The sequence below is a fragment of the Perca fluviatilis genome, chromosome 11 (genome assembly GCF_010015445.1).
Source record: "Perca fluviatilis chromosome 11, GENO_Pfluv_1.0, whole genome shotgun sequence".
Lineage (NCBI taxonomy): Eukaryota > Metazoa > Chordata > Actinopteri > Perciformes > Percidae > Perca > Perca fluviatilis.
In genome coordinates this window covers 22,953,899-22,979,876 of record NC_053122.1, presented here as the reverse complement: position 1 = coordinate 22,979,876, position 25,978 = coordinate 22,953,899, and the positions used below count along the sequence as shown (strand labels likewise).

The following is a 25,978-nucleotide window of genomic DNA, read 5'->3' as shown; positions in this document are numbered from 1 at the left end:
CTTTGCCCCTAGCCACAGTCATGAAGCTGTGGCAACCCCACTCTCCATGTCCCTCCTCTCATCCTGTCTCTCTATGTCTCATTTATATCAGTCTTTCTCATATGGGAGGAGTGAAAAAGCTCTGCCCAGCTGTCGCATTTTTGAGCAGATGAAACCCGCTCTGACGGCCAGAGTACATGCCAATCCCCACTTATCCCACACAGAATGGAGTTTAACAGTGGTGCACAGCTGCCTGTGTAGTGTACACATTCTTAGACCCCTTGTTGGTCCAGTGGAAGGCATGGTAAGCGGCTAAGGAACCATCTTCTTGCCTGTGTGGCACAATGAGAATGGATTTGTAAGATGTAGAGGAGAGAAAGAGAGAGGGATGTAAATGGAGAGGGAATGCAAGAGAAAAAGGGTAAAAGAAAAAACTCTAACTCACACATGCCCAGTGTCTGGACCGCCTTATTTCAAATACACACAAATCAATGCTGGTGCAATTGCATTTTCCAAGCGCACTGCAGACACACCAATAAATGAGTGCAGAGGATAGGTTGAGTACAGGCTAGACACTGCATTGGCTGTGGCCAACTTTCATAGAATGCTGTTACAGCTGTCAGCAGGGTCTAACACACACACACACACACACACACACACACACGTTAATGCCTGCAACAGCCCTGTTCATAAGGTGCTCAGCGTGAAAGGGCTGTGGTTGTTAGGTTGTCTACCATTAAAAGCAACAATGGCCACACTGTTTTCCTGCAGGATTGTACCGATTATAGTTAGAAGTGGCGCAAACATGTGTACAAATCATCTTCAAAATGTGATGATTGGATGGCCTCATCACTTTATATTCATTTAGTTGTACTGTAGTACTGGCCCCTGGATTACACAATGTGTATAATTGGTAATACTGAAGTCTAAAGTCATCCTCTCGTGTATTCCGTAGTACAAAATCTCAAACGCCAATTTCAACTTTTATTTATTTGGCAAGAAAAACTGTTGGTGAAACACAGGTGAATTATGAATTAAGTGCAAAATAACCCAAACACACACTGTACAAGGTTTTGAAAACAACACTGCTCTGTTATTCTATTTTCATGTTCAATGTCAGCAAGAGGACGGCTCGAGTAACGTTACTTTGATCATATGCTGAAAACCTGCATCCTCCACGACCGCATATCTTTCGCTATAAACCTGCCCAATGCTTTAGTTATTGGAATGGCCTGTCTGAATCTGCATGTAGAGGCTGTTTAAATGCTGCGGGGAGAAGGAGTTCCTCTGTCCTACCGGACTCTATCCTTCTTGTGCTGTCAACGAACACACTGGCGTGATGTCTTTGTAAATGTACCATCATATTGGAAGTATTGCTGCTAACATAAGCCACACGTGTTGCACACAGTTGCCACTTATCCACCACGTTTTTCCGTCATTGTCAAGTGTCACTAAATCTGTAATGCTCTTATACAGCTGAGTGAGACTGACAGCTACATTCGGCACCCCATCCATGCCAACTGCGGTTTCACTGCGGCGGAAAGGCTCCCCCCCACAATAACTTTATTTGAAGTTTTTATTCTGCACAATTCTTTTTGACTGAAATCTGAAATGAACTGAACGATACATACGTTCTCCTAACCGTGACTAGCAGACCTACGGTTCAGATTTTTGATTTGGACCGTTCCACCCATAGTAAATGCAGAACAAAGCCTTTTTTGTGTGTCTTTTGACCTCAGCTTTCCTAGACAACACATTCTTAGTAGGACAGAGGGGGAACATTTGTGTGTGTTTGTGTGTGTGTGTGTGTGTGTGTGTGTGTGTGTGTGTGTGTGTGTGTGTGTGTGTGTGTGTGTGTGTGTGTGTGTGTGTGTGTGTGTGTGCATATGTGTATGTGTGTGTGTGCATATGTGTATGTGTGTGTGTGCATGTGCACTCGCTGTGGGGGACTTTCTTCAAACCAACACTAAATACAGAAGTAATAATGCTATGTCAACCTGAGTGTTTATGTTCTTGGGAAGTCATCCACAGCACATTTATTTTAGGACTGTTCTCAGCTGAGGAACTTCTTTTTCGACAAGTAAGCAGTTAATCTATTACATGATTTAACTGCAAAATCTGTCAAAATGTTTCTCAAACATCATTTACCTAAAAGGTTCCCAGGGACGAAGAAAGAATGCATCTTTGACTAACATGTCTTAGTCGATTGAAATCCTAATGACTGAATGATGATTGACAGCTCTATCAACCACTTGCAGGGATTTTAAATGACTTACTACATCAGAGCACATTGAGTATAAACAGGTAAATGGAATTAATGTCCTTATCCATTACTAACACCCGTAACCACAGCAACATTTGTACAGACCAATAAATGGTGCCACCACAAGCTTTACGAAGTTTTTTTTTTCTTTTCCCAGCTTGGCGTGTGATTTTATCCATCAGCATGTGAAAAACTGACAGTGACTTCATGTGCTTTTCCTCCTGACAAATTTAGTTTGTTTAAGGAAAGCGCTCAGTGTAAAGTGCAGCATTTGGTCCCAGACAACAAAGTGGCCCACATTAGGAGCAACAGCAATGGAAACGCAGCATCTGGATTGAAAATGTCCTCTCTATGACACATCTCTGAGTAACTGGCATCTTCCATGAGAAAAAAGGCAACTCACACCTCAAAGAGGAAGGAGGCGAAGGTAAAAAAAAAAAAAAAAAAAAAAAAAGAACTATAATGTTGTAGACTTAGTCGTCCAATGCATTTTTTAGTACGCAATATAAATACACTCACTTTTGTTTTTCAGTATATGGTGGTCATCCTCTTTTGTAACTGAACTTTGTGTGAACGTCACTTTAGAGTGACAACTATATTTGGCTGCAGTGTGATCATACTCAGTGCATGTTTTCCCCCAATCAGCTGGCACCCACTTGTCCACAGTCCCAGCTCCAGGTATAAGCTTTTGCGATAGGGAGCTTTTCAGGTCCAAAATAGCCCTTCCACTTATACGTACCCTTGTTACCCAAAGGCAAAGATAATTTTTTTCCCATACTGTACATTTTGATAAGTAGTCCACCTCAGTATGCAAATATGTCCCCCCCTCCCCAACACACGAGTAGTGTAGCCTCAACATTGCACTCTCAAGCACACAAAATTCTCATGATTCTTAATATTTCTTTTAAAATTCCTCTGGCTCACATTGCAAATAAACTTGAAATATTCAACAAGCTCCTCTAAATTAATACTACAGAGGGTGGCTGAAGCAGCATGAGTAGTTCCTGCACTCCAAATGAGGTTATAGCTAAGGCCACTTGACATATCTGAGCTAGCCTATATGTATGAACTGAACAAATGTACAATATTAAAAATGTCCTCTAAATTGGACCTCACCGGGGATGTCGTCTCTAATAACAAAAGCACATTATGGTACACGTTCTCTGTTTTTATCTAGGCTATTGCTTATTTCCACTGGGATGTGATTGTGGTCCTATGTACAAACAACGCATCAGGCATAGATAAGCTCCTCCAGAGTCAATAAAAATGCTTTTCGTTGAACCCCATAAGGGACCGGGTATGATTATAAACACAAGCAGTGGAGCTGGAAAAAAATAACATCATAGCATGTTGATCCAATATAAATGCATGCCTCCCTTGCCTCCCACCAGGTTTTACAGACTGAAGCTCTGAGGGAGGATGGGGCTGAAATACAGTAACACACGCTCAATCTTCTCTGTCCTTGGCTCCATTTCTCTGCAGTCCACACAACATTCTTTACATGCTTCATTTTATTCAAATGGTTTTCTGCCTGTTCAGCTTTCCTCCTCTGTTTTACAGCTACAAACGTACAGGTAAATCACAAGCAAATACCCACAAAGACAAAAAGATTTGTGATTGAAATAAAACTGCGATGTCTGTCTAGTGAAATCGCCTTTGCAACAAAACTTTGATTGGGGATTCTAAACCCACCAAATCCTTCATCTGATAATAATGACCTCAGTTGAAGATGTGCTGCTGTAATGTGTTTTGTGCTCCAAGTGTTAATCCTTCAGGCATTTCACGCACTGCACCCTGGTCTCTCCACAGACACATTCAGGGGCGCATTATGATTCAGTGTAACTCCTGCTGTATGTGCTCTCAATTCCTACTTTGGCAGAAGACAATTGGTCAAACAGCTTAAAACAAGTAATGATTTAAATGAAAGAGAAAACTGGAGAATAAAGTTGCCCCCTCGGTTTGATTCAAAGCCCAGCTCCTTAATAAGCCCAATTCATTTTCTTCCTGGGCCTGGCTCCCTCTATCACTAGTGACAGGCGTGAAAGGTCAATAACCTTGGCTCATAGCCCTCATATGGTTAGCAATGCCATAAATTAATGGTTGAGGCCGTTATTTCAAACTCTTCAAGTCAGCCGAAGGAAGCTTATCTTCTACAAAGGTCACAGTGCTTAGAACACTTAATGTGAGAGCGAAGGGCTGGCACAGGACCTATATAAGATTGAGTGTATTGCACTTGGGTGGAATCCGATGGAAGGTATGTGTGATGCTGGTAAACTTTTGTAAACCTGTGTTACTGTTGCCAAGTGTACAGTGTGCATAGTCGTAGGACATAAAACACCAAAAACATTAGACAGGGCTTTGGCATTTCTGTTTACAGAAACAGTTTAGAGAAACAAATGTTAAGGCGCACAATTTTTAATATTAACATTGTATGATAACGCTTTGGAATAGGGAAGGGTTATACTTCATTTGCCTTATTTATTATGGTTAAAAAGCACAGTAAAAGTTACCAGAAAATAGCAATGCCTGTAACACTGCAATGTAATGCAATACAATGCTACAACCTTGAAAGCTTTTGTTGAGACTACTTGTTTTTCTCCTCCAAACACCAAGAGATTAGATCCTCCAGGCAGCAGAGATTTTCTGGTACTTTTTATGGCCTTGATCATTATTGAACAAATTTGTGGCCGTTAGCTTGCAGTGCTGCAACTATGGTTTGCTTGCAACGTGCTTTTGACATGTCATCATCATCTCACATCTTACTTCTGAAAGTTTTCATGCAAAACAATACAACCTTTAATTTGATTTACTTTAAGCATGTTTGCTTTAGAACTGGATTGGATACATTTATTTCCTCTTCCTCCCCATCACCAGCGGGTTTTCTTTTTTTGTGCCTTATTTTGATCTCAATTTGCAATTTAGGGGGAAATTAGCAGTGTTTGGCTTAATGCAACTAATAATGCAACTTAATGCTAATCCAAAATCATTGTCATGTACGAATGAGATTTCAGAGTTATGAATGCAAATATTGATTTTAACACAATTAATCATGGAGCTCTAACGGACAGCTTCTCCCGGCTCACAACCTCACACAAGCCGACATTACCTGCCCAGGATACAATGGCAGAGAGCCAAAGAAAACAAGAAACTAGTAAAGAGATTGAAATTGTTGTGAGGTTCGTGAGTCTTGCTGTTCTGTCTTTAGTGCAATCTTTAGTGTAACTTGATTAATGAACAGAGCAACTTGTAGCAACTGATAATACAACCATTGTATCCTTACACAATTGTGTTCATTGTGCTCACAACTTGAGGCAGAATGTAATTTCAACAAGAGACATTTTCATCAAAATCACAATTAAACGGTTATGCCAAGTGCCTTTGTCTTAGCCTCCTCATTTGTGCAGACTAGGTCAGACTCAACATGTTTTGAGAAATTAGCAGAACTTCATCTTGTAGCAGCAGTTATATCCTTCAGTAAGAATCTACCCCCCTCTAGCCCCTGTCCTGCTGAGCAGGCAGTGCTACAGGAAATAAAGTGGCGACATGCTGCACGCTCTTTAATGCCTCAGTAAATATCGACAGAGGCAGAGATAATATAAACTCAGACAACGCAAGCCGCAGAGCGATATGTTGCTCACTGCCGTAGTGTGCCCTCAAATGGAGACTAGAAATTGCTGCAGGTCAATCATAATATCCGTGTGGTGATGGCAGACACTGGTGTCAGCAAGGCCCGGTAATAGTAGATCACTTGGGACAAGTAATATGGCAGGCTACATATGCTTATCTTATGAGCCAACAGTTGGGAGGGGGAAATGAAAGGCAATGTTCCCAATCACCCATCCAATCAACATTAAATGAAAAGATTAATTTATCATGAATAAAAGTAATGATTTTCTTTATTTTGTAAGACAAGCAAAAAATAGAAATAACTATCACCCCACAGGTCCCTGGAATGATATGATCAATAGTGAATGGGACTTAGCCTTATTTATATATGTTAGTGTAAAGAAGCTTGTCGTAAGAAACAATATTAAAAAAAGCTCCACGAAACCTCAGAAAGCCATCTATGAAATATATTACCAACACCACTAAAATCACACTCATGGCTGAAGCAATGAAGCAACCAAGGTCACTCCAAGAAACAAACTCAGTTGTAGAATAAAGGACTAAATGCTGCAGTACTGTCCTTGCATTCCTCAATTAAGTCCCATCAATCATTGCACAGAGCCAAGGGAGCTCTTCCATCTTAAAGCGCACGTGTGGCAGGGGGGAAGGGAGGGAAAGGATGGAAGGGAGTGGCGGAAGTGAAAGAAGGCTGGATAAAAGGAGGATGCATGGAGAATGTCACGAGATATGACCTAGCGACTCATCAGAGGCTAGTGTCCAGATAGGCGCTGGTGCGTTGAAATTGAAGCCTGTGCCGGAACACAATAGTTGGCGTGGCCCGCGGGAGGTAGACATCTCTTCCCAGGCAGGATATTGGCTTTTGTGAACATGGTTACAGTATCTGGGTCAATTAACGTGTCCCTGCTTCAAATTTCTCTTTTGTTGGCGGAGGAATAATAGTGTGCCAATTCATGTAGCCTCTTGAACACAGCATGAGGTTTACAAATGTGAGCTATGTGTGTCACTCGCATACAGAAAAAGGCTAAACACAAGGCTAGTTCAGTTTCTATTTTCTACGTTTGCTCGAATTCTCATTAATATATTCATTTGAGCATTAGCTTCCCAGTTTGACCCTGCACACAAAGACGTTGTGTCTGCCTGTTGTCTGTCGTTCAGTGCTGTTGAATTTACATCTGGGCAGCAAGTGAATGCATTCTTGTCTAAAAGCAACAAAGCTGAAGCTAAACGTATTGCCTTCAGAACAAAAGATTTAACGAGAGAGAGAGAAAGTAGTGGGGACTGGGAGTGGCTTCCCTTCACTGATCCGCCGATGTAAAATGTGAAGCCAAGGCTCTCTATACTATACTCATCTAGCTAAACATAATGAGAAAAACAAGCACAGCAGAGAGAGAAACTGTGGGCAAAATCGAACGGGGGTATTGCACAATAAACAGCTGGGCCAACACGGCAAACAGAGCTTTCTTTGTAGTGACGGGATCTGGGAAAGAGATATGGAGCTGTTTGCTCGACCAGCCAAAAGAGGCTGTCCCACAGAAGAAAAATGGCACTGAAATCCACAAATCAGTCCCAAGTAAAGTAAACAATTCACTCCATAGTGCTGATGAATTGTCTTCTAGGTGCAAGCTGGCATTTTCGTTTCCACACTTGTTCTAGCATTCCACTTATGTTATGAAAAATAACACTAGCCAAGTTATAAGGAGGCACATATGCATAAAGTCAGGTCAATATGGCTATTTATACACAGCGTCATTACATAGTGGGGTCATCTTATGCACTTCCTGAGTGTTCTTCACATTAACTAAAACACATCAGAACCAGTGTTTTAGCTACAAAATAACACAATCACGGAGAATGACTCCAGCTCCCTCTCATGTCACGACAAACAGAAATTATTTTAGAAGAATAAATAAATCTTTTCTCTTTTGACAGTCTTTTAGATGGAAGCACACACACATCAATTTTAAAACCTTAGTAGCAATACAGCATCACAGATGAGAGACAAAGGCGTGATCTAGAACCAAATAACCTATAAAAACCCCTCTAACCTTCACATGACTGTGTGAAGAAGCAATACAGTGAAAGGTCTGCTTTACTGATCTGTATCCGGTCTCTGTGGATCATAATCAACAATTACAGTTTGATTTGGCAAACCTTGTGAAAAATAAATTACAATCTACATTTAAGTAGTCACAGTCAGATAATACAGCGTGGTCTGGCTGCTGATTTTCAGTCAAATCTTGCGTTGATAGAGGCAGTCTGGGTAAATTAGCCTTTACTAACAACTAGTTATAGACGCCTCTGTTAGCAGGAGCTGCCCATACACACAACACCACCACGAGCCATCTGGGTTGAACAAGCTAATTATATGCCAAGGACAACCCCCCACACATTCAAACAGGCACGAAAGAGCGACACCTTAACCACTGCCCAATGTCAGAGCCACACACTGTTAGGTGCCAATAGCAGAGGGCAGGGCCTGAAGCTGATAAGAGCGATATGAACAAAGGTGATGAGAAGCCATCAGGATAATGTCATCCCTCTACAAAATACTTTATCTACATTTAGGCGTTACTCAAGTACCTGTCTGCCTCCAAATATGGAGGGATTCCTTTCAGACTAACATTTGGTTTAGTTAAGAAGTTAGAGCCTTTAAAAGGTCAGACATAAATAAAATGTCTTATTCTGTCATGCCACCCAGTAGGCTCAGAAAGCACACCCATAAATTGCCACAGATGGGTGCACTTGTTTTAATATGCTAACATTATTATTTCATTTTTACGATATGGCCTTTGGACTGCAACAGAGCAGCGATCCTCTGACAAACGGCTGTGATGGCCCTAACACTAGCACTCGACCATCGCTGCCTTGTTATACTGCAGGCAAATCGTATCAAAGGTTACTTCCCAAAACCATGCACTGCCAAGGTTCAATCTGCCGTCACAATATGTGGTGGTTATCTAGACCATGGCGATCTCAGGGGGGAAAAGTACACAGTAACAGGAGATGAAAATGAATGCATGCAGGCTGATAACAATAAAGAATAAAACAAATTCAACTCCAACCCACCAGTGATGCTTTAGATGGGAATTGGAGCGCAGCATTCATTACAACATATTGATCACTGCAAACAAAGACCCTGGATTCATTGATCTACTTCCAGAAAAAGAGAGCGGGGGGCAGGGTGGACTACTCTTACGAACAGACTTATACCAAAACTGCTGCCTTAGCTAATACTTTTTATTTTTTTAAAAGAGCTGGACTTTGAACCCCATCAAAAAGAGAAAGCTGGTCATGGGGTTGTTCTGGTTTTCCCCCACAATGGCAATGAGAATATGTGAAACATGCAGAAGCTTCTATAGAATAAAAAACGAAGAGCTTCACAGTGTCTCATGTTGCTCTTTATTTTTCTCATCTGCTGTATGATGGCTCCTTGGTGCTCATGGATTTCATCTTGAACAGGGATTTGAATATTAAGAAAGTCATGTTTGACTATTGAATTATTCAGCATTAGCACAGACATCAATGCAGACCCTTATACACCTCTAAACACAAAGATCTCAATGGCTGACACTGGGCTTCAGCAGCTACTCTTTTCCAGGCTATCCCTCAACGTTATCAACCTATACTGAATAATTCAATAAACAACAGAGCTATATGAAATTTAAATTCTGCAACGTTCTAGAGACAATCCCTTACAGTCTTTGGTCCTTACCACAAAGGCCAAAATAGTGATGTTCTGTCCAACAGTACTTTGGATGAAAAATACTATCAAACTTGCTATGCAGACTGCCTGAAAACCTTTTTTTTTTTTTTTTTTTTTGCCATTTTCATTTGTCCCGTTTCTCCATGTGATGAATGATCGACTTCGTAGGTCAGAACGACATAAGGTAGTGGTGCCTCCCTGGTAAAGGGTCAGGACCTCTTTAGCTGGTCTTTCACTCATCTATACCTCACCAAGAAACCCCCAACAGCCTCATCCCAAACCTGAGAGCAGGAAAAAGGGTTGAGTATGTTGCTGAGTACTTGGCCCAGTTTACAGGAGAGGGTCGAGCAGGGTCACGTCTCTCCAAACACTGGGGCCCCTTAAACACATCTGAGTGGCCCCAGCTGTACCCAGAGCCATCACAATCTTAACAGGGCGCAGAGAACCAGAACAACATAAAAATGGGTTCAGTCAGGATTTCATGAACAATGTTTTTCTTGTCAAAAGGGTGACATTTAGTTAGTTTAAAAGGTTTGCCTTAAACAAACACAGCAAAGAGAGGTAATTATGCCTAATGATAGATTAACTGAAAATTCTGAGCTATATATATATATATATATATATATATATATATATATATATAGCCCGAGAGTGCTTTCCCGTTCATGTTCTCATTGCAGACGTTGACATTAATTGTTTCAATCACATTATTAAACTGGTCAACTGTAAATCCCTCCCCCCAACCCCTGGACCCTCTTGATACACTCACATTTATAGCACTTGAAACAAGGCTAAGGCAGTCTATAGACATACTTCTCTTTCATCACCAGAGCTTGCATAATTGTCAAGTAAAAGAAGCAAGACACAGGGCTGTGGGGTGGAGGAAAGAAAAATGAAAGCAGAATACATGGTTGGGGGTAGGGATGGCAGAACAGCAGCATAAGAGAATGTATTAAGCTCAATTAGGCTTTTGGGCTTTTCATTAACCCAGTTTTTAGAGAGGGAAACCTCTGCTGAATAATGCTCCGACTGACTCACTTTGCAACCCCGCTTTAAAGGCCTCATCTGAAAAAAAAAAAAAAAGTGCAATGTGTGTCAGCTCTCCAAAGCCACCAGAATTCCATTAGACACCCAGAGGCAAACCACCCGCAGGCGCAGCCTACCTGAAATTAAATGCAATTTAGTAAAACAAGTTACTTTATCAAGCAACTAAACAAGATAAGTGGAAACACTGCACAAATGTTAAAAGACTTCAGCCGCTTTCATCTGTATGATGGTCTGATAATGAGTAACTATGTTTGGTCGTTTCTTTCCACTCAGTATCAGGCCAGAGCAAATATTCCAACCTTAAAAGCAAGGTCATATGGGCCCCAGAGGGTAGACAGTGGGTAACCCCCTAATCCTGATGTGGTTTTCCAACTGCAAACAATGAGCGTAACCTCCCTTTAATGGATCATTGGAGAGGAGTTCTCTTAGAAGAATAATTGTCCTTCCTGGCTTTTCTCTGTGCTGCTCTGCCAAGCAACTTTGAAGATATGCATTTTAACAAATCTATCTAAAATCAATGGGGCATCACCAAGCCAACTAACAGTGAACGTCTAGTTTACGCCCCCAGGAAAGTGATTAAATCTTACAATCAAGTAGCTATGTTAACTGGCTGGCCACAATTGCCATCATCAAATCCACAGGATGTATTCAATTTAGCACATACAATGTCAGCTGTTGACATGATAACTGCCCCCCATTTCCAGGTTTAACAGGATGTGTATTCTCTTGATCAATAACAAAAGGAATGACTGCCATTAGATGGGACAAGATTTATAATAGCTCACTCCCATTGTGTCTCATGCATATACCGGGGTCAAAAGCAATACAATACAAGCAAGGGACTCATATTACTGACACCTCACACAATGTACAGATAATATTACACAGATATGCAAGCAGGTCCTATTTTAACTAAGCTAAACTACCAACCAATAACAAGAGGAGAAGTGTAGGCTATGCGTATTAGAATTAGCTGACTGAGTTATTTATAACATGACAAAGGATATGTGTTCTGTTGAAACGTGTTCAGACTTTCAGTTATGGTTAATAAAATGACTCAAAAAAGATTTACTTTTCTATTCATTATCTAAAGCCTTCCAGGGCACAACTGACAAAGCTAATGAAATTCAAGGAAATTTAAAGCATTAGCCCACTACATGCGGCTACAGAAGCATCAATATATATAAAAAAAAAAAAAAAAAAACTCAGCTCCTGGTCAAAAACAATATCCCAAACCAGCATGGTGAAAGCAAAGTTGAAAAACTTTGGGCATTCTCTCCACAATGTGGGGGCTTTGTCTTTCAAAACATGCCACAGGAGCTATTCATTAGAGAATGCAGTTTCATTAACATCATCCCACGCTGCTGAGCTCTGCTGCATTACAATGACACAGGAGTGCCCCTCTCTGTCAAGGAAAACTCCACAGAGCAACAACTTGCTGGGGGAGGGGAAGGTAGAGAAAAGAGAAGAGGGGTTGTGTGTGTGTGTGTGTGTGTGTGTGTGTGTGGGGGGGGGCAAACAAAAGGGAACCTGATTACCCCCGGTCACGGCTCATCCACAAGCCAAAAGAGGGAAATCCATCACCTGCAGGATCAAATGGAAACTTGTGCACAAGGTAAAGCCCAGTGAAAGCTGTACCCACCCATCGAAACACTCTCTTCCCTCTCTCCTTTCTTCTCTCGTCATTGCTACCTCCCCCTCCACCTATCTGACTCACAACAACGGCAGCGTGCAAGTTTTAGGCACACACTGTGAAATCCAACACAAGTGAGAATGTTTTCTGGTCCGAATGACCTCAAGGCTCTAACCTCTCTAATAGCACACTGGTGATATATTCCTGTTTTTATTACCGTCTATAGGCCTGCGTACTCGTTCATGGTAGCTGCATCCTCATTTTGCCAATATTAAAGAGGCAGTATTGGTCATGCTTGCTGTAATGTAATGGGCTACTGCAAAAAATAAAATAAAATAATTATTTTTCACTTTCTTGTATGCACCAGGTTATATATATTACATGTGCCTACTACATCTGAGTTTCCCACAGAAAGACCATTGCTGTAACAAACATTTTGAAAGATACTTCAATAGCAGTAATTACTGCCCATGAATAGGCTTAGCAGTATAACACTGCAAATGGATACATTCCAATATGATTCTAGCAGGAACTTTTAGGCATACAAGTTTTTTAAGAAACATATGGTTTAAATTTGTACTGAAGTGATGTTGAACTAGTTGCCATCCAAATGCAAGATAAAGGCATATGGTAATGGAAATAATTAAATGCACCAGCACAAGGCATGGAATGTTTAATAGCTAGGTTATTTGCTTGATTAAAGTTGCTTAAGTATTCAAATATGTGTGTAATTGACTTTTTAGTCATTGCAACAAGTCCCCAGTGCAATCAACAAAGTTTTCCTACTTTCAATGACAAAGCCAGCCGTTAATATTTGTCTCCACAAATTGCAAATTACAAAAACACAAACTATTTAGCCACAATGTATGATCTAGCATTTAAGTAACAATCTGCTAATGTTTATGTCTGCTTTGAGAAAAAAAAAAAGCATGAAAGCAAAATTGACAGGAGCTACGTGTACTATATAGCTAAGTTGAACCATATTTGAGCTAGTTTACAAGGCAAACTACACGACTTGCAATACGACACAACTACACCGAAGCTAATTGTTTAAATATGTCAGGCTTGTTCTGATCCTCCCTGAAATGTAACACATGAAGGCAAGCACGCACATACACACACTCAAACAAACAGACATAACAAGCATCCAGCACAGCAGGCACTAGGAATATTTCACCACTCACCGTTGAAAAGGGGATGTCCTTTCTCTGTGATATCTGGCACCACAACCTTGTATACATCTTCAGAGAAGCCTGGCCTGCATGGTGGGGTGCCCCTGCCCTCTGCTGCAATCTGTAATGTTGGGGGGAGGGCAACAATAAGTCATAAATCAACCTTAAAAATGCACTCTGTTGCCTCCAAAACCTCTTGGTCACGTTCTTAATTCCCCACAGTTGTACAAAAGCATCTGTTGTTTTTATAGCAGGGACCGCAATTAGGATAATGAGGCCAAAAGGGTTAAGCATTAGCCAAAAAGCATGGCTAGGCAAGAACAAGCTCCATTTGTATCCCTGGAGGGGCCTAGGCACAGGGTAGGGTTATATGACCAACTCTTTCACTCCCCCACGATCAACACACTACTCTAGACAAACACTCTACTTTGAAGTACAGGAACAAAGCAATAAATGAAAAGTAAAAATGCTAACGACCCACTGTTGTGGGAATAAACATTTATGTGTTTATGTCTGATGGACAATACATAACTGATGGTGTCTAAAGAAACTGCAAGGCGATCACGGTTATCGATAAAGTGCTTTTTTTCTTGGCCTAATTTTGAAAAGGAAAACTCTGCTTAGGGTGTAAACGCAAATATTAAGAAAATAATGGTAATGTTACAAAGCAACAAGAAAAATATCACTGGGGCTGGTGTTTCCGTAAAGCATGGATTTTGCACAAATAAATAAATCACTAACCGTAAGAAACTACATGCAGAGGATAACTAATCTCCAAGCATGTCCAAATATACTCCATCACACAACCTCACCATTGATTCAGCTCCTAGGAAGGGCCCTGTTTCTTTGCATGCATTCTCTAAAGAATGTAAAACGAGAGGAGTCCTGCTGAAAAAGAGCATTGTGGGTATCCGTGCCACTTGCCATTTTTAATCAGAGGAATTTAAATGGAAAATGGTTGTCGAGATGGAAGGGGGGAGCAGAGCTGGAATTCTAGCACGTTACAACAACGGCACCAGGATGTACATTTCTGACTATATTGTTAATACAGACGCCAACCCTTTACAACTCTTTCAACTGCCCAAACTGCATTATTTAACTGTGTGGCTGCTATATTTGTGTTGATAAAAAGGGACACGGTTTGAACAAAGTAGCCACATAGTAAAGAAAAGAAAATAATTTCCCCCAAAACACTCCATTACACTGTAAGGTTCTTTCCTTATGGTTCAACAACAGTCACTATACCATCACTGGTTACATGTAGTTAGACCACACTGTTTTACAGTAGGCTACTTCTCATTGTTGCTCATAACGGCTTTTACCAGAGAGGCAATTAAAACTCGCCGGGGGACAGGGACACGCTGCAGCCAGCTACATAAATATTCAATCTAAACTAAATATAACCAAGTGAGAACTAGGTTAATGTGGGCCTGTATCGCCCAACTTCCAGACAATAAAATATTCAGTCAACGTTATATGAACTCATAAATCAGTCTACGTCATTGCACATTTGAACTATTTTAGATGAAATACATTTATGTGCGTAATAGTGGAATACAGCATCTCGTGAGAATACTTGTAATACAAATAAAAAATTAACCGTTAGCCATTACGGCACGTGCTAGACCTACTTTATCTTGAATTTCTTGGTATATTCATGGCACTGTTTCAAAACTGCACGCTATGTAAAGTGCCTGTTGGAAGGCTAGCAGCTCGACGGGGCTTGTCGCTCGGAATAGCCACCTAACAAAAAGCACCTAAAACTGTCCGGTGAAACTCCGCTCGAAACCGCTCTGAAATTACATTACCTGCAGTCCTGCCAAGACCGCCAGCAGAAACAGACCGCTGCCCTCGTGTAGTGAGTGCATTGTTACGCCCGCGACTGCTTAATGTCCCCCTTCGGAATCCGTGTAGAAAAAGAAGAAAGGAAAAAAAAGAAAAAAAGAAATAAGGCAAAATATCAAGAATATCCTTCTGGCACAAGTGTTGCTGCGGTGAAAAAAGATCCCTCTACGACAAAGGCAGGAGCAGCAGGAGCGGCGGCGGCAGCATGTAGCAGCCTCCTCCACTATCTATCCAGTCAGTAGTGAGGGAGAACAGTGCCTGGTACTGAGGCTGCTGCTCCCTCCCATCCAGTCCAACACAAACACAAAAAAAGAGCCCCAGCCACTAGTCTATAAACCGCCCATCTCACTGTCTCTCCCTACTGGTCACACAGCCAATTTAACTGCTGGGACGGAGCGCGGTCCCCTATGTTAACTATCATCCCAAATGACAGAGTAGGCCTATTACAAGATTCACACTTAATAGTTATGTTCATTCACAGTGTGTGGTAGTCTTTGTCGAGTTTATGGTGGTCTTATCTTACGTTATGGTATATTTATTTATTTTTGTTCATGATTTTTCTGTTGTAACCTATTATCTTGCATCTGAAAAGTAGTAAGTATTTAAGTAATATGTATCATATACAGTATTTATAGGCTGTTATATTTATTATGTCTAGAACTGTCCGCCTGAAAAACAATAATAGATATGCAAACTGCTGATAAGGCTTCGGTATCTTGATTTAAACCACATAATATCAATACCAACCCATTAATAGTATGGTTCTTATTGATATGACCAAGCTGTACTTCAAGTCCAATTAAATTAACTTGAAAGACAATGTCACACCATTTCAGATTACAACACCTTGCAGTAGTACAACATGTTAAGATCAGTTTGAGGTCACCATTTATTTGCTTATTGTCTGGTTTCACTTACTCATGCACATACTATTTAAATGAGACTGAGAAACTAGAAATGCAAAACAGAGACAAAGCAAAACAGACATTGTTGTATGTGATTATTTTACAGCTCAGATGCATCGTCAGTGTTTCATTTTGAAGTTAAGTTCGAAGTTATCAAAATGGTAGTGTGTTTTTTTTCTGATCATGATACACTGGGTTGTGTGTATAGCCTATATATGTTGTTTTCCATTTCAGTTCTATGGTTATTAGCTCCAGACTCCTCTGAGGTAAATGCTTTTTGAATGTCATGGACATCAGTAATTTAGGATTCAATCAGTTGTCTCTCGGCCTGCACAAACAGTAACCCAGACTCTATTGATCATAAGGTGGGAGATTTACATCACATTGCCCTTAGGTAATATCTGTTTACTGCACGTTTGGTCTGAATGATTATTAATTGTCAATGTTTGTGCTAAATCAGTTTGTGTGTGTGCGTGCGTGCGTTGTGTGCATGTGAGTTACTGCCGAATAAGCTCAGTGTTTCACAAATTACTAACACTGTGGAATTTTGCATTCTATCCATTCGTCTTCACTTAAGCCTAGAATCCGTAAGTAAAGCTTTTTTCATGTTCCACTAAAATATGCAATGAATAATTCCCTAACATTATCTTCTCATGTGATACAGGCTGATGAAGGTTAAATTACCTTGGTTGTGCTGCTGACATCTAATTAACTATCAAGAGATGGCTCTATGGAATAAATTGCATCTGTGACACAGAGATATTTCAGTTTGGTAGAAGAGAAAAAATACTCACTCCATACCAAATGATAAACAACGGCTGACTTTTCCTTCACCTTCTCCTGGGCAATCTGTTTTTTTCAAGTTATTGGCGTTTTTGTGGTGCATGTGAGTGTGTGATGGGAGCGATGCTGCTCCCCTCCTACAAATCAAACCATCCGCTCCTGAGAGTGTGTTGTAATCCTAAACAAACAGTAAGCACTATCACATCATCCCACTTACAGTCAGTACACACACACACACACACACACACACACAGGAAGAGTGGGCTGAATAGTTTTTGAAAGTGCTTGCGTCTTGTAATAAGAGACTCATGTCACTTCACACTCTTGTCATTGATTAGCACGCCTGATCGTCCATGTTTTAAAATAATTACACTGTCTCTTCAGTGGAAATTAATGCAATCAAAAGAAGAAAGAGAGTGCAACAAAATTAAGATAACGTTAAAGACAGTATGTGGTCATGGTTTCCCACAGCCATTCAGTTTTACTCACATCTATTAAGAAACATCACAAAATCAGTCAGATTCGATGTGCACTTTGGCAGAATTAGGCAAGAGATCAAACTAAATGACCTGTTGATAATTGATATCGCATTTTGTACAAATTGATGTAATCTAATCTAATTGAAAGTGGGATCAAAATGCTCCATCTCTTTGATTAATGCAGAGGCGGTTATCTTTCATCAGCACTTGTCTAGGCAGGGAGGGGAGGAGGCGTCAGTGGGAATCCAATTTGGACTTGGTGCATTCAATCAAACAATATCATGTTGCATGATTCATAAAACCAATCTGAGAGCAATCCCGGGAACTCTATGTACAGCATATACCTGAATTTGGCATGGTCTAAAATGTGCAATCAAAGATGAAATGTACCATTCAAGGTCCCTGTGCAGGCTGTGGTTAATATATTCTCTGGCCTGTGCTGTGTGTCGACAGATAACGTTGTTTTGCAGGCATGTGTGAGGCAGCTGTATGATGCATGTTGGTCGTGCTGCTGACACTGCTGTTGACTCTCATAAGCGCAGGTGTCCGAGGGCTGGTGGCCTGGAGGGGCCCTTGATTCAACACCTTTTACTCTGCACAATTTGATGCAGCGTGGAGCACTGCAGCACGGCGGCCTTGATGGCACTGGAAGAAAAATGGACGAGGTCAGCAGCACTTTCACATCCGCTGCACTTCTTCATGCTGACTTTGTGTTGATACAGGACTATCACACAGTTCACAATCCCACATACTGTAATTCAGGGCTCAGTCATTTCTGCTGAAAGCCAAAAATAGATAACAAGACACACATGCACATAGCCTCTTTCTTTTGAATTCACTGGCTGCTTATGTAAATCGACAGAGCCACAGATCCAGTATTTTGAAATGACACTCAGTTGGAGAGAATATATTCTCTTTTGGTATAAACACACATATTGTGACCCCCTTGTCACCGGCAATCCCTTGCATGTCAAAGGTGGCTTTGGAACAAATTAGTGACTGGAAAGGACCAACCTAGTCCTCAAAGCCATTATCAATTCCAATCAAGACTCATTGTTATGCATTCAATAAAAGATCTCTAAGGACCACAGTAATGCTCTGATTATTCTCCTCTTGTGCCAAATCGGCTCGTTCAATCTTTTATGTCATTTGAACAATGGTGCCAAATAGAGCTATGCATGTATTAGGGAGCACATACACACACATTTGTAAATGTATGGTGTGTATCTATGCTGTGCATGTCTAAATCTGGTTACTCTAATTTGTTTCTGGCTTTCACATGTATTTTAAAGCAAGGTCATAGTATGTCATCCTCCACAAATATAATGCATGATGTGTTTTAACCAAAAAATATTGCATCATTACTTTGCTGAAAATGTGTAACCTTAAAAAGGATCTGTAGTGTATGCAAAGTGACAAACAGCGACAGTGACATGCAAGAACATTTCCACTGAATGTTTTATTTGTAATTTCTTGTGAAAAGACATGTCAGTAAAACAGCTTGATGCCACCCCTTGTCGACAAATAAAGGCAAAATGCTGCTTAGGCAACAGCTCCTACAACATCTTCTGAGTCACAGGGCTCTGGCCCAATTTAGCGATTGTAGTTTTGTAGCTGGGAGCCACATCTGCCTGCTGTGTGCTGGTGTGGCACACGGAGCTAATAGTGATTGATTGCCTGATTAAGGAAAATTGTGTTGAACTCCAGAGCAACCCAAGGAGAGAAGAGAGCATCTTCAGTTAGCGATGCAATAAAAGTGTGGCTATTGATTTGTAATGGCACATGTGTGCAAAAAGGCAGTTGTCTCAATTATTCATTTTTCACTTGTTATCCTGTATTTTCTTTCGAACAAACAATGTCCAAAAGATTTTTTTGCATGCAAATTGTTTCTTGCTAATTTCTTCATCATTTTATATTAAAAACGGTACAAATAAATATTTTAAAATAACTGAAATGTTTACAACAAAAACAGAATGTTTTAAAATGGTTTATTCAACGTCTGTGCCATATTTACAACACTAAAATACAGCAATTATATGTCAGTTTATACTAGAAGAAATTATATTATTCTTTTTTGTTTAAACATGACAAAGAGTTGACGGTCATGCTCACAGTTCTGTGAGGCTGTACTGACGCACAGTTGTGCTTTGAGCTAAATGCTAACTGTAGCATGCTAACATGATCATAATGCCAATGCCAATGCCAATATGCTTATGTTTAGCAGGTATAATGGTGACCATGTTCACCATCTTAGTTTAGCATTTTAAATCATTAATTTTGCAGTTATATTTTATAAACCAAACTGGACAAATGAAAAGTTAGACCTGATGGTGGCGTTACATGAAAAGTCAGGAGATCACCAAAGGCTTTAGGATACATCATCTGGGGACCATGAATGCCTGAACAAGCTCAACAGTTGTTGACATATTTCAGTCTGGATCAAAACTAGCTAAATAGCTATAGGAGAAGAGAGAAGCAACTAAACATATCTCTATTCCTCTGTTCAGTACAGAATGAGTAAATTATTAATGGCTGTGAGGTTGTTATCTGAGTTTTCAGGGCGAAACTGGAATGTTTTGCTTTAATAAATAGCTTGATCTTCCATACATGACAGGTTATTCGCTCAAGTGCTCTCTCTCTCTCTCACACACACACACACACACACACACACACACACACACACACACACACACACACACACACACACACACACACACACACACACACACACACACACATACATACACACACTTGCACTTCAAATGAAGCCTACAAGTAAACAATTTAGAGTTATTTAGAATGGCTTCTTGTTATTTTCCACATTGCATCAAACAAGTACAGCTAAATCATAAGTGACAAGACAACATCACCTCAATGACAAGCTCATCTTTTTTGTTATCCTCATGTTATGCACTTGAGTAAAGTCAACCAAATTATTGTCAAAACTTCCAATAACAAAAAATGCTTATCACGCTCCTTGCAACCTGAGTGCCTCTTTGGTGTCTTCAGTATTTGCAGCCCAAAATGTATTCCCCCTTATCACTATTGATCTTCAAGGAGACAAGGTCTCTGGTCGTGACAGCCTGGCCTGTCTGATTTAGGGGTGGACCAACAGCCTGTCTGAGCACAGGGGCCTGGAGGGATTCATATGAGGGCTGCTGCTGATGCACCCATGCACCTTCCTCTGTCTCACACTGGGCTTTCTGATCATGAGCTTAATTTTGGAGGCAGTCAGGGAATAAGCCACTATTTTTATTTGAAATCACAGAGGTAAAGAGATTAGAGGTTACTTTAATTAATGCTTATGGCCAGGTTGGCTCAGTGGATAGAGCAGACACACATGTACTTAGAGGGTTTATGCCTCGATGCAGAGGTTCAGGGTTTGAATCCGACTTTTCCGATTTCCCGCATGTCTTCCCCCTCTCTCTCACCTAGCTGTCCTGTCAAATAAAGGTGGAAAAGCACGAAAAGTAATCTTTAAAAATAAAATGACTTCTTTGATTATGTTAATGTGTTCAGCTGGGAGAGTTTCATTTTCAAATTTATTAGATTGCTTTCAAAAGGCACAGAAGCCTGATTACAAAAATGCTTTAATTATTAGTGTGGGCTTAAGAAGGTGGCAAAGAGCTGGCTTGCTCACTAAATTTGTCAAATTGCATAAAGAGCTACAGTGTGTTCATTAAAAGAATTAAAATCATGATGAAAATATGATAAAAAGCAAGCTATATTAATATTTCACCATAATTAATGAAAAATGTAATATTAAGATGCATTACAATTATTATAATAATAATAATAATTATTGTTATTATTGCAGTTGCCTTTATATATAGCCATATAGCCAGATTATCTTAAACACATGTAATATGTACATTGTAGATGAAGAACCTCTAACCCTACAGACAGCAACTACATTAAAAACATGTTTTAATTGTTGATTTGACACAATATACTGTGTTTTAATGAGATTAAAATATGATCCTAATTCATGATAATTGCCATAGTAACTATTCCAACACAGTTGCCTGTGGGTATTAGTATCTATTTTTTCTCTGTCAATGTGAACAGGATTATTATCTCGTGCATAATGCTATCTCCACGGCTCATTAGCCGTCAGCAGGTTATCAAATGCTTAAGATGCTTAATTTTCATTAATTCAGAAAATAATGCTGCATTTTTCAACTGAATAGGAATTGCTGAAAAATAAAACACCTCCATACCAACAATATGGAACAATGCACATAACAAGTGCATTGTTGCATTGTAGTGATCCTGTCTGCATTGCACTCAGTGACAGCCTTTCCACTGCTGACATGCCTTCACTTCCAGTAAAGCAAAGTCCTGCAGCCAAAATAATAATAATCTAAATTAAGAAAAGGTGAATTATTTGAAAGATGCACAACGTTTTAGTTTAGGTTTTCATCCTTGTAGCATAGATAGACAATGGTTCAAACCAATAAGCAGAAACGATGTAAACCACTTCGAAGAGCATTTGCGGCCAAAGCAGCAGATGTTAGTGGCAGGTTGCTCAGAGCGAAGGGTGCCTCATTTGGCTCGCTCAGGAGGTGATCATGAGACATATTGCCTTTACTCTCGCCCTCCACACAGAGTCATGACTGCTCCCTTCACCCACTGGAGAATTCAGCCAGAGTAGTGTCAAAGGGTCAGTAGGACACAAACCATCTGAAGTGAACCAGTTCAAGTATTTCAGGCATCTCCAAATGTTTGTTCATGAAAATTGTAATATCAAAAGCTCTTCATAGTCACAACAGAACTTTATTTGGTTAGAGGGAAGCAGAATGATGCATCAGTGTGACTCACACAATTCCCATTTCTTCAACACACAAAGCAGGGCCCACACAATACCTTTTGAAACTCCCACAAATCGTGAGTGAAGCTGTCTTCAGATGTGTCGTTTTCAATATCAGCTTTTGCACTGTTAAACCTAAGGAGGATGTGTCAGTACGACAAAGATGTTTGATTTACTCTCAGGTATTTTCACAAAAAGTCTTGTGTCACTTTTAGTTTCGGTCTTTGCTTTTTTAGCTGCTCAATTCCTCTTTCACCTTTCTTGGTGTCTAATTGGGTTTCATTGATTTACTCCTCCATGATGCTGGCTTGGCCAAGTCTCTGCTGACCCTGCAGAAAAAACCCAGCCGGGCTGTCTAACAGGCACTATTCCGGCAACGCACACACACAGACACAGACACACACACACACAGACACACACACACACACACACACACACACACACACACACACACACACACACACACACACACCCAGCACCCTCGATACAAGCGGTGAATGATTGTGTCAGTGAGCTGGAAGTGAGTCAACCTGCCGCTCCTGTGGCCCTCACAGCAGAACCATAGATTTGCGTCGCACTGAAACAACAGAAGGCTCTGGGGGAGGGGGGTTGTACCCACTGCTCTGGGACTCTGGTACAGCTGTAGAGGGGAAAAAGTGAGGGGGCCAAATGGCGGCCGTCAGAAGGCCCGGGGACACAGCCACTCATCTGTGCCTGAGCAGCAATGTGTCACCTTGAGCTCTGTGGAGGAGGTGTCCGGACACAAACCTGCTGGGCCAGGCGGGGTGTGAAGAAGGAGGCAGGATGGAGGCAGAGAGGAAGTAGAGCTAGCTATCCAGCTTTCCATATGCGACAACTGTGACTCAGTGGATGAGAGAAAGCAAAGCAATAACTTCGAGCAGCGAGTGAAATTTAAAAAAAGAAGAAGGAAAAAAAGTCCCCTTTTTAATTCTGCATACACCAATAGAGAGGATAAGAAGAAAAGGGATATAATACAGACAGAGCTTTGATACCAACTGTGTCCTCGTTTCCTCCACTCGACTCCTGTCCCCCTTCTGCCATGCATTATAAACGGCTGATTATGACAGTGACAGCTCCTCAGGTGTTCAGTATGCTAGATTTGTTATTCAGCTCACAGGCATTGCTGTCCCTCCCTCTTACCACCTGCACAGGCAAACCGACACGCACACGAGCAGAAGTGCACACACATACACACACCCCCACGCACGTACGTATTGCTCACAGCTGCTGTGTCAGCGGGACTCAGAGATAGGGGGATATTACATGAATCAGCCTCACACAACTGTTGTATTCACAGTGCTGTGATCCAGACTCAGAATTTAAATTAGGCTTTTATTGTTTAATTTAGACTTCCATGGGCCACTGGTGGTTTCGTGAACTCGGATTTGTTTAATTTTGGAGATATTAATACATTTTAGTGGGCAAAATGGGCCGATTTGCATTTCGGGAGCACACTGAAACGACTTCAATCTTAAAACCAAACCTTACAATAGATTTATATCCATTAGAGCACTGTGAAGCCAACTGATTATATTATTTATACAGTACACCCCGGTATGACTTAAACTGCAAAAATCTGTATATTAACACTTAGGGTGATTAGGATTAGGATGATTAGGATGATTTGTGAATGTGTAGTGAACCAAAGGATATGGTATTTAGTGTTGAATGCATTACATGCTTAAGCTTTAAAGCTGCACTATTCTTATATTAACAACTGATCATATGATTAGTAATGTTAGTTAGTTTGTTTATTGTCCCTGTGGGGAAATTAGGTTGCAGCAGAAATCACAAGGCATTTTTTTTTTACAACAAAAGACAAGAAAACAGAACAACAATGAACACAATTTTTGACACATATACATCATTACTAATATGTGTATGATATTAATGTGAAAGGGGTCACTTGAAGTGTCAAACCAGCAGACAATTATCCCCCAACTTAACAGTTCCCCTCTGCTCAACAAAGAGTATAAGCGTCTTTCAACTCATTGTTTTGGTTTTACGGCCTAAACCTTTATTGTTTCAGTTCCAGCTGGTATTTCTATTTTCAGCAAAAAAAAAGGTCCAATAAACCCACTACCCTACCTGCCCAGCACCAAACCGCTGACAGAAAAATATATCGACTAGCTGGTGAAGATAATGAGCATTTAGCAGCTAAAGAGCCAGTTCCCTCAGAAGTTGGTGAGAACCCAAACTAAGCTAAATGGAGAGTGAATATTGGTCTTTGCGGGATTTGTAAATGACCAACTGTATGCTAACACGTTAGCCACAGCAACGTTATAAGGTATGTATATATATGTGTGTATATGTATGTATGTCAATATTGTGATTACAGCTTATTTTGCTGCACTCAACTGGCCAATAAATCCATTATGACTGTTTTAAGCCAAAATATTCCAGTTAAAGGAAAAATCCACCTTAAAAGTCAAACAGTCCTTGGTAATATACAACTTTCCTGAGCCTGTTGCTCAGTGATGTTTTTACGTTATTCTGTAGGGACTGCTCAGTTATAAATGATGCAAACTGAAGTGAGGTCACTTTGAGATTTTTAATAATGCAAAAGCATCATTGTGGAAATGCTTCATTAAAACATCAGTGCTAAACATTTTATCGTCAGCCCTTCCAAATCAGAAAGTGAGGACGTGCTTATAGCCTCACTGGCAGCAGTACTAAACCTGTATTTACAGTACCTCTAAATTACAAAGCATAAAACAATTTCTGTCCTGAAAGATTGAGTATCTACTATGTTAAGGTATCCAACTAAAAAAAATCTTCTCTTGAAGATTTAGTTGACAATACTGACCTTTTGCAGTATACAGTTCTCACCATCCTGTTATGTTCTCCGGTGACAGTAGATTTAGGATAAAAACTTTTGTATGAAAACAGAAATAATTTCAGAGCATGTTAAAAGAAAAAAGAAAAAATTACATTCCTGAGGTGTTAATTTTGAGAGGTCTCCTCACATGACATTTCTTGAAGTTCCTGTTATTTCAGCAGAGCCCATGGCTTAGTTCTCTAATTTGCTCCAGCTTTGGCTTCACTCTACCATGTAAATGCAATCAAGTTGCTGACAAAGTATTTCTGTTGGCAGAGCCGCCATCTGCCTTCTACATTAAGAAAATAAAGAAATAAATACATAGAAAACTGATCTAAAAATAGAAAAATGAATCACTTCGCCCGGCAGTAAGCAGTAACTTACAGCGGGTTACGGCTTCACCTTTTAAAGTCACATCGATTTCATCGAGGGGTTGCTTCTATTTGTGTTTCTGTATTTGCCACAAGTATTTTCAACCTAATTTAACTTGACAGGGTTAATTTTGTAAGGTCTAGTGTGCAGTTTGACAGATTGCTGACCTTTTGACTTCCAGATTCACAGTCAACTTTTAATTAGGTTCCATGTTCACTTCATTACTTTGCTTTTCTAATGCATGCAGTTTGCAAAAGCTAGATATATTAGATGTGATGTAACCTGAGTAGGTTAATCGAGCATTACACACTACATTAAGACAGATTGCCCAAACTTACACATGAAAAGGTTACATCAACCTTCAAATAAAACCTTCTTCACATTTCTCATACTATGGAGAACAGTAATGTGAATATTGGTATAATGGTAGCTGGGTCAAGAACTGAAATTTTAATGATCTAGTGCCTAATTTACTTTGTTTCCTTTAGGGTTAGAAATTACTTCTCATAATGGATAGACGT

The 25,978-nt window shown here is 40.3% G+C and overlaps 1 protein-coding gene across 1 annotated transcript in view; it reads right to left on the bottom strand.

Moving 5' to 3' along the window:
• The window catches only part of cdh2 (cadherin 2, type 1, N-cadherin (neuronal)), a 62,163-nt gene extending 46,871 nt beyond the window's left edge, over positions 1–15,292 (bottom strand). The window contains exons 1-2 of the mRNA XM_039815631.1: positions 15,233–15,292; positions 13,437–13,545 (exon numbers count right to left, since the gene is read on the bottom strand). Of these exons, the coding sequence (XP_039671565.1) occupies positions 13,437–13,545; positions 15,233–15,292 (169 nt within the window). The remainder of the gene's footprint in view (positions 1–13,436; positions 13,546–15,232) is intronic.
• Positions 15,293–25,978: the final 10,686 nt, after the last annotated feature.